Source organism: Mus caroli, chromosome 2, assembly GCF_900094665.2.
Source record: "Mus caroli chromosome 2, CAROLI_EIJ_v1.1, whole genome shotgun sequence".
NCBI lineage: Eukaryota > Metazoa > Chordata > Mammalia > Rodentia > Muridae > Mus > Mus caroli.
The window spans coordinates 18,041,709-18,052,062 of NC_034571.1; the positions used below are offsets into that span (position 1 = coordinate 18,041,709).

Here is a 10,354-nt window from a genome sequence, read left to right on the forward strand (position 1 = left end):
AAGAAAGAAAGAAAGAAAGAAAGAAAGAAAGAAAGAAAGAAAGAAAGAAAGAAAGAAAGAAAGAAAGAAAGGAAAAGAAAGAAAGAAAGAAAGAAAGAAAGAAAAGAAAGAAAAGAAATGAAAAAGAAAAATGTAGCAATGATCAATTTGCAAAACTGACAATGAGAATCTTAGTATTTGAAAAAAGTTGAGTTGTAAACCATGTTAAGTGCTTTTTGTATACTAGCTCACCTAATTAGTAAATTGTCCCCTAGTGTACACTTTATGAGACATCTTTTCCTGGTGAGGAAACTGTGGCTCCAGAGGGTCAGCTCATGACCTGAGATTATTCTGAGTTAGGGAAGAGAGTCAGGCTCAAACTCAGGCACTCTTAGCTGATACATGGTGCCTGCCCCTCCTGGCAACAAAGGTCCAACAAGGTGATTGCAGATTTTATGACTTTTTCCATACTCCACCCACAAAAGATAAAATTTCTGTCATATGTGAAGAAACAATGTTTCATTTGTAAAATATGCTACCAAGTGTTTAACAACCTGTGCTCCCACATTTCTGGAAGTGGCTACTTTTACTTCCTGAACTGGATTGTTGCTGCAGAACTTCCATTTCCAGAGGCTGTGTAGGCTCCCAAGTTAGGATCCAGACTCTCTGAATACCGTAAACTTGGCTTAAGAATGGGAAAAATTATTTCAGTTATTGTAGGGAATAAAATCCAAATTTTAACAAAACAATGAGAATACCAATTGTGTTGTAGACAATGGCAGCATCAGAGGAGACCTCTGAAAATATACACCCCAAATAAAATTTAAAAATTAAAGGCATGTCATTCGTATCTTTATATGAATGGGACTTTACAAGAATCTAAGATTATTTCTACAACAAGAGGCATGTTGAATAATTTAAATTTTCTATTTTTTCTAACCTATGAAGCTAATGAAGGATTATTTGTTCCTCTCACAGCTGAATTTTTATTCCTCTTGTGGGGCATTTATCTCTGCTATGCAGTGCGGACTGTCCCTTCAGCATTTCATGAGCCACGCTACATGGCTGTCGCAGTTCACAATGAGCTCATTATCACGGCTATATTCCATACAATCAGGTGAGTGGTCCTTGGCAGTGGTACAAAAACTGTTGTATTTGTGGTGTGTGTTGTAATTTAATTTAAATAGCAAAACTTTAAAAGATGAGTAATGGAAATATTTAAGGAAGATAATGCTTTATGAATACCTGATTGTGGCAGACATGGCAGATGGGTCTAGTTGCTCTTATTCTCTTCTAATGGGTTTTCTTACTTCATTTATTTTGTGGATTAGTTCCATGTTAGTATAATATGTATACCCACTTACACGATACTTTCATTTATATGCCATATTGAGTGACTGAGATGTAAATCATCACACATGTGTGTGATAAAATAGCTATAGGTGCTCACCCCCTTTATTTACATTTAATATGCTGGTCTAGACTTCCAAACTCTTAGTACTCAGACAACTCATGAGTGGGGGCTCTACTGAGTTCTGCTCAGTGTGATAACTAGATTATTATGCATTATTTCCTGGTGTCCTCCTGCCTTAGGTGTGATGTCTGAGCCCAGACTATCAACTAGCCATTGGTCTGTGCTTGTCTCATGCATCTCTACAGCAGGGGAATCGGAAGGAGACAGACTTGCCAAATGAAATGACGTGCATCTGACTTCTGAGACCTTTCCCATGCATCATAACTAAAAAATGAGATGGAAATCTCAGGGGCCAGATAACATAAGGAACCCTGGCATTTTATCAACAACCAAAAAATAAATGCCATCCAATTGCTTAAAAAATACTGAAAATTAGGGTACACTTAGAACTGCATCAGAAATGCTAAATGTCTTTGTCCTGATATAAGGGTTAGGATTTATTCCCCTGCTGACATTCAGACTTTCCTGGAGTTAGGGTGGAACAGGAGGCTGGGAATGTGTAGGAGTTTCTCTGAGTGCTTGACTCTTATTTAACAAAACCTCAGAAGATACTAACTTCTGCCTTTGGGAACCAATGATGCCAGAGAAAAGTTGATACTTCCAACAGCTGCAGTTTTTAAACTTGTAAACAAAAAATGAGGTTATCTACTGTCCAGTAGCTCTGGATACCCCACCAGGCCAGGAGTCAGGGGAACTGGTCCAGCTTTGTTTCTCTGCAGCTCAAGAAATGGAGAAATAAAAGATGAGAAGAAAATAAAAGTTGTTGGAAAGTCGAGGAGAACAGAATATGAGGTTAAAGTAAAGCTAATGGAAAAGGTTTTTTTCCCCATTAATTAATTTATTTACTCACTTTACATCCTGATCATAATTCTCCTCCTCCCAGTTCCCCTTCACATACCTTCTTTCCCATACCCCCTCTCCTTTCCTCTGTTAAGGGGGGAGACCCTCTGGGTACCAATGCACCCTGGCACATGGAGTCACTGCAGGACTAGCCACATCCTCTCCAGTTAGAGGAACAAGATCCACAAGCAGGCAACAGAGTCAGGGACAGTTCCTACTCATTGGTTGGTGGTTTAGTCTCTGGGTCACCTAAGGGTCCAAGCTAATAGACTTTCTTAGAAAATTTGTCCCAACTGCAAGAAGTTCAGGGACAGGGGATAGAGCAGAGACTGAGAGAATGGCCAGCCAATGACTTGCCCTACTTGAGACCCATCCAGTGGGCAAGCACCTATCTCTGGCACTATTAATGATACTCCATTAAGGTTGCAGACAGGAGTCTAGCACAACTGTTCTCTGAGAGGCCCCACCCAGCAGCTGACTGAAACAGATGCAGAGAGACTCACAGCCAAACATTAGACAGAGCTTGAAGAGTCTTGTGGAAGAGTATTGGGAAGAACTGAGGAGCTTGGAGGTGATGGGGGAAGGCTTCTTAAGTTCCCTGAGACTAGAGTACTCAAATCTGAGAGAGAATGTCCTGGGTCTGGAATGGGACAGCACAGAGCAGAAGACCTTGCCATGGTCTCATGAGATAGAGTTAAAGATTATCTTTCAAGTGATGTCACTCTTTGTTATTAGTCTCCAGAATGTCAAGCTCGTAAGTGTTAAGAGTTAACAAGCATGCTTCTCTGTAACTAGCTGCAAGTCAAATGTTCTATTTACAAGACACAGAGACTTAAGAGCTCCTCATAGGTGGTTTGCCAGGCCTGTTATTATTGCAATGGAACTAAGGAGTGAAAAGGGTTTTCTGTTTCTCCTCACAATAAGCTGCCAGCTTTCATACAAACAAATTGTTCAAATTTTAAAAGCTTAAAGAAGTTGCATAAATATACCTGTCTACTTTAGATGGTCTCATAAGGTTTTACCACTACATGAGTTTTAATGAATTTGGAAATGTAAAACAGCCCAGGTTCTTTCATTAGCAGATAACTAAATTGATTCTTAGATAAAAGCTCAAAGGTATTTTATTAAGAAGGTAACACATAGTCACTTGTAAAAATGATAAATAGTTAAGAAAGAAGTACATTCATACTCCCCAAAAGTCAGCACTGTTAACACAGTGGTTCACCACTCTAGGTAATTTTATGTATGTGCACATGATTGATTAATTACAAATCTGGGAATCTGTATGGCCAGAAAGGACAAATGAACGAAATTGTAGTTTCACACAGCAGACTCATTTTACATCCTGACACAACCCTCTCCTCCCAGTCCCCCTCATATAGCACCCCCCCAACATGCCTCCTTCCCTTTCCCTCTGATTAGGGGGGAAGTAGATCTATAGGTAAGTAGATCTATAGGACACTGACTTAGAACATGGGCAGAGAAAAGTAATAAAAATGATATTTAAAAATCAAATATTTTCAAGGCCTGACTCACACATGGAATCAATAATGCGGATCCTTGTGAAATCCCTGGAAAAGATCAATAATGATAAATTTTAATCACAAATATCCATTTTAGTCTTTTTTCTTGAATAAATCCTGTTGACTAAGGTGGTTTTTGTTATTCTGCTTCAAATATATTTGTACATACATATGCATGAAAATTTATCATGCACATGTTCACTTTCATTCTTACAAAATGGGGAGATTATACAAAAGTAAGCCAATTTCAAAGAACTAACTCTGAAAGGATAAGTGAGCAAAGGCCTCTCTCTGTCCTAGTCCTTTACTGACTCTAAGAGCTAGCACGAAGCAACCCTCTAGGATTCTGCAAGACCCTTTATGTTTGCTTGATTTTTAAGCACAATTTTCAAATATTGCTGCATTTTATATAGATTTTTGCAAAGCTGAAACAGCATTTTAAAGTTGAAGCTTTAAATCAAAATTGCTTTTCTCAAGATATTTCCAGCCAGAGCTACAACCGGGCAGGGAATTAGGGCTGATTAAATCAAAAGTAATTAATATCAGCATTATTTCAAAGTACTATTTTGGAAAGTCACAGTTTTCACTTCAAGTGTATGGAAACACTCCTCCTTCTAGATAGAGAAGATTACTGGCTAAGCAGAGTACATATATGTGCTGGTATACGAGATAGGATTTCCCTTTAAAAAGAGGCTTAGAGACAGAAATCCATTTCCACTGATGTGCCTTTCTGCTCCAGAATTTACAATGGCCACTAAGTGACTGCATTTTTATCATTTTCCTAGAGTACATTGTTCACAGATAGGCACATGTAAATGCATGTCATACAAGCCTTGGAGACTGTCATCTGCTGCTTATGGCAGTCCTGTTACAATGAATTTTAGAAATTTCACAGACCTAAGGAAAAAATCATGTGGAAAACTTTACCACATTCTATAAACTACATATTAAATACATTTAAAACACAGATAAAGCTTCTTTTTGCCCCCAGCTGTCTACAGTCTCAGCTCTTGGGAAACCCAATACACTTCTGGCCTCCACAGGCTCCTGCCTATACTCACACATACACACAAACAACAATAAAATAAATCTTAATAATATGAAATGTGTTAGCATACATTTAAAGCATATTTTTAAAACTTCATTATATATCATTGAAACAAAAAATTATTCTTATTTCTAATGCAGTAGAACAGCAGATTTAGCATTTGGGAATACACAGTGTTGTAGAAAATTAAAAGGAGGATTATAGCTACAATAAGATCTTTATAAGAACATTCCTGGTTTGGGCATGGGGATGAGTCTTTTGATACAGAGCTGTTTCTGAGTGCACCTTTGCATTTAGAGGAGTTTTAGAGCAGACTTCAGTACTGAATCTTCCTTACTACTGTGAAGAAAGGCTCTATATCTCAATTGCAAATTATCCTAAATACTATATTATAAATTATTTAAGGTAATTTGACAACTTTTGAATACACCAAAGCTTTACTTTAAAAGTTCTCTCAGAGGTTAAAAAAAAAATTATACAATACAAAAGAGTCTTTCTCTTTCTCTCTATCTCTCTGTCTCTGTCTCTCTCTCTCTCTCTCTCTTTCTCTCTCACATACACACACACACATACACACACACACACACACACACACACAGCACCACAAAAAAAGAATGAAAATAAATAAGGATAAGTAAAGAATCATCTCAAAGATTATTATCCCATTCATTTATCCACTCTATTGTCACCTTTTAAGATTTTGAGACTATTCACAAAGACAAATAAGTAAATAATTAACTACTCCTTTCCTGCCTTCATCTCAATTAACGTTTTAAAAACAAAGTTATAAGAATATATTCAGATGTGACTTCTAACTTAATTTTCCTGAACTTAACTTCTGTTTTGAAGTTATGTGCATTCTTAGCTGTATAGAATCAACATATACATGTATATCATATTAATACATTCCAACATTAAAAAAAGAAAAAAAAAAAACATGGTCAATATGTAGGTGGACATTTAAAAGGAATTTACAGTCCTTCCAACCTAAAAGTCATTTTCACCTTTATTTTTCTGTGATGAAAAGATGTGCTGTAGAAACAGAAGTTTTCATTTTTCTAAATACACTAAGAGGAAATGTGTCCCAGAATGCTAGCATTTAAAACAGAAATCTCTACTGCTAACATAAAGAACCCTCATTTCAGATTCGTGCTCGCCTCGAGACTTCAGCCCGACTGGATGCTGATGCTGTACTTTGCACATGCTCACTTGACTGTGACAGTCACCATTGGGCTGCTTCTAATTCCAAAGGTATTATTCTAGTATTGCATTTGTTCTTGCCAGACAAATTTCTGAAGGAGCATGGAGTTATTTTTCTTAAAGTACCTGCCACTGTGGGCAAAGTGTGGAGGTTTGCTTGATGTTCCACCATTATTTGTTTTAAACATTCCTCCTCAAGAAAGTGAGTGTCTGGTTTTGCAGTGGGGAAGGGATTTATTAATCTTTTGTGTAAGTAGAAAACAGTGAGTGTGAAATTACCTATAGAAGAAGGTCTATAGTGGGATATTCAGGTTAAGATTTTCCTGGGCTTTCAAAGGGAAGTGGAGAAAAGAATTCTAAGATTCAGAAGATATCGATTCTATATTATCCTTCACCTTAAACTACCTATATACTGTAACATCAGCCAAGGTTCTCATCCGGGCTTCAGTTTCCACAGAACTAAATCTCAGAATTAAATTAGATGACATCAGAGTTTGGGATAAACATAGATTATACAACTTGTAGCATTATAATTAGTATAAGTACTGTTTTGTTGTATACAGAGAAGCATTATATTATAGCAGACAAACCCAGAGTTGTGGTTTCGTGTCCTTTAGTCTGGCTATATCTCACTTCACACACTTAACCTTTAGGTTCAACCTGATTGAAAAATAAAACAATTCTGAACAACATAACATTTATTTTTCTGCTTTACTGAGTTGTATCAACCAAACACAGTGTCTTCATAGGTGATTCTGAGACTGTAGTTTTTCTAAGCTTTTTAAAACTTTGCAATACAAATTTTATATTTATTAGATTGATGGCTACTCAGACTGTTACTCCCATAAATTGTTACTGACTGTTACTGACACTATTGCATATGCCAGAAAGATTTTGCTGAAAGGATCCTGATATAGCTGTCTCCTATGAGGCTATGCCAGTGCCTGGCAAATACAGAAGTGGATGCTCACAGTCATCTATTGGATAGAACACAGGGCCCCNAGTGGAAAAGCTAGAGAAAGTACCCAAGGAGCTGAGGGGGTCTGCAACCCTATAGGTGGAACAACAACAACAAAAAAAAATTGTTACTGATCTACAAAGAGAACTTAAATCTACATTTACCTTGTACATGAATGTTCACAACATCATTATTTATAACAGCCTGAATGTTTATCAGCTAATAAATGCATAAGTAAATTATGGTATATTTTATAATGGAATATTATTTATCAGTAAAAAGTAATTTAATGCAACTTGGGGAAGTCAGACGTCAGTAAAGGACTTATCATACAACTCTGAGAGCTCAAATTATATACAAAAATCCATGTTTTTAAAAAAAGTCGACCCACTGATCAGACAGCTCCACAGTTCTCAAAGGAGATACCACTTCCAGACACTGTAACACACCAAGGATCTTAGGACAACAGAATCCCAGCATAAGAGGATCTGGGTCATACCAGTATTTCAGGGTCTCTTGACAGCCCAAACCTCTGACACACCCAGAATCTCAGGTTCACAGGAGCCCACAATCAAAGGATCACAGAGAAAGCTGGACTCTGAGGAGTCCTGAATCAACTGGGATTATAGGAAGGAGAGGCTCCAATCAGATATATTGAGGGCAGCAAGCACTTGAGATAATCAGATGGCAGGAGGCAAGCATAAGAACAAAAGCAACAGAAACCTAGGTTACTTGGCATCATCAGAACCAAACTCTTCCACCATAACAAGTCCTGGATAGACCATCACACCAGAAACGCAAGACATGGATCTAAAGTCACTTCTCATGATGATGATGGAGGACTTTAAGAAGGAAATATAGCAAAATACAGGTAAACAGCTAGAAGCCTTTAAAGAGGAAACACAAAAGTTCATTAGAGAGTTACAGGAAAACACTACCAAACAGGTCATGGAATTGAACAAAACCATCCAGGATCTAAAACTGGAAGTAGAAAAATAAAGAAAACCCAAAGGGAGACAACTCTAGAGATAGAAACTCTAGGAAAGAAATCAGGAACCATAGATGCCAGCATCAGCAACAGAATAAAGAGATGGAAGAGAGAATCTCAGGTACAGAAGATTCCATAGGGAACATGGACACAGCAATCAAAGAAAATGCAAAATGCAAAAAGATCCTAACTCAAAACATCCAGGAAATCCAAGACACAATGAGAAGACCAAACCCATGGAATATAGGTTTAGATGAGAATGAAGATATTCAACTTAAAGGGTCAGAAAATATCTTCAACAAAATTATAGAAGAAAACTTCCCATACTTAAAGAAAGAGATCCCCATGAACATACAAGAAGCCTACAGAACTCCAAATAGACTGGAACAGAAAAGAAATTCCTCCCGATATATAATAATCAGAACAACAAATGCACTAAATAAAGACAGAATATTAAAAGTAGTAAGGGAAAAAGGTTAAGTAACATAAAGGCAGGCCTATTAGAATTACTCCACATTTCTCATCAGAGACTATGAAACCCACCCAGAAGATCCTGGACAGATATTGTATAGACACTAAGAGAACACAAATGCCAGCCCAGGCTACTATACCCAGCAAAACTCTGAATTACCATAGATGGAGAAACCAAAGTATTCCATGACAAAACCAAATTCACACAATATCTTTCAAGGAATCCAGCCCTTCAAAGGATAATAACAGGAAAACACCAATACAAGGAAACTATGCCCTAGAAAAATCAAGAAAGTAGTCCTTCAAGAAACCTAAAAGAAGACAGCCACAAGAACAGAATCCCAACTTTAACAACAAAAATAACAGGAAGCAACAAATACTTTACCTTAATATCTCTTAATATCAATGAATTCAATTCCCTAATAAAAAGACATAGACTAACAGACTGGCTACACAAACAGGACCCAACATTTTGCTGCTTACAGGAAACCCATCTCAGGTAAAAACACAGACACTACCTCAGAGTGAAAGACTGGAAAACAATTTTCCAAGCAAACGGTCTGAAGAAAGAAGCTGGAGTAGCCATTCAAATATCGAAAAAAAAAATTCACTTCCAACCCAAAGTTATTAAAAAAAGACAAGAAGGGGCACTTCATACTCATCAAAGGTAAAATCTTCCAAGATGAACTCTCAATTCTGAATATCTATGCTCTAAATACAAGGGCAGACATATTCATTAAAGAAATTTTGCTAAAACTCAAAGCACACATTGCACTGCACACAATAATAGTGGGAGAGTTCAACACCCCACTCTCATCAATGGACAGATCCTGGAAAGAGGAAATAAACAGAGACAAGGTGAAACTAACAGAAGTTATGAAATAAATGGATTTAACAGATACCTATGGAACAATTTATCCTAAACAAAGGATAACCCTTTGTCTCATCACCACATGGTACCTCCTCCAAAATTGACAATATAATTGGTCACAAAACAGGTCTCAACAGATACAAAAATATTGAAACTGTCCCATGCATCCTATCAGATCACCATGGACTAAGGCTGATCTTCTATAACAACATAAATAATATAAAGCCAACATTCACGTGGAAACTGAACAATATTCCCTTCAAGGATACCTTGGTCAAGGAAGAAATAAAGAAAGAAATTAAAACTTTTGAGAGTTTAATGAAAATGAAGCCACAACATACCCAAACTAATGGGACACAATGAATGCATTCCTGAGAGGAAAACTCATAGCTCTGAGTGCCTCAAAAAGAAACTAGAGAGAGCATACACTAGCAGCTTGACAGCACACCTAAAAGCTTTGGAACAAAAGGAAGCAAATTCACCCAAGAGGAGTAGACAGCAGGAAAAACTCAGGGGAAAAATCAACGAAGCAGAAACAAAAATAACTATTCAAAGAATCAACCAAACCAGGAGCTGGTTTTTGAGAAAATCAACAAGATAGATAAACCCATAGCCAGACTCACCAGAGGGCACAGGGAAAACATCCTAACTAACAAAATCAGAAATGAAAAAGGGAGACATAACAACAGTTCCTGAGGAAATCCAAAACACGATCAGATCCTTCTACAAAAGGCTATACTCAACAATACTGAAAAACCTGGATGAAATGGACAATTTTCTAGACAGATACCAGGTACCAAAGTTAAATCAGGATCAGATTAGCAATCTAAACAGTCCTATATCCCCTAAAGAAATAGAAGCAGTAATTAATAGTCTCCCAACTAAAAAAAGCCCAGGACCAGATGGGTTTAGTGCAGAGTTCTATCAGACCTTCAAAGAAGATCTAATCCCAGTTCTTCACAAACTATTCCACAAAATAGAAACAGAAGGTACTCTACCCAA

At 37.1% G+C, this 10,354-nt stretch overlaps 1 protein-coding gene across 1 annotated transcript in view; it reads left to right on the forward strand.

The window, feature by feature from the left end:
- Gpr158 (G protein-coupled receptor 158) overlaps positions 1-10,354 on the forward strand; it is a 391,739-nt gene that overhangs the window by 370,216 nt on the left and 11,169 nt on the right. Inside the window, exons 8-9 of the mRNA XM_021152640.2 lie at positions 958-1,096; positions 6,010-6,115. Coding sequence (XP_021008299.1) covers positions 958-1,096; positions 6,010-6,115 — 245 coding nt within the window. The remainder of the gene's footprint in view (positions 1-957; positions 1,097-6,009; positions 6,116-10,354) is intronic.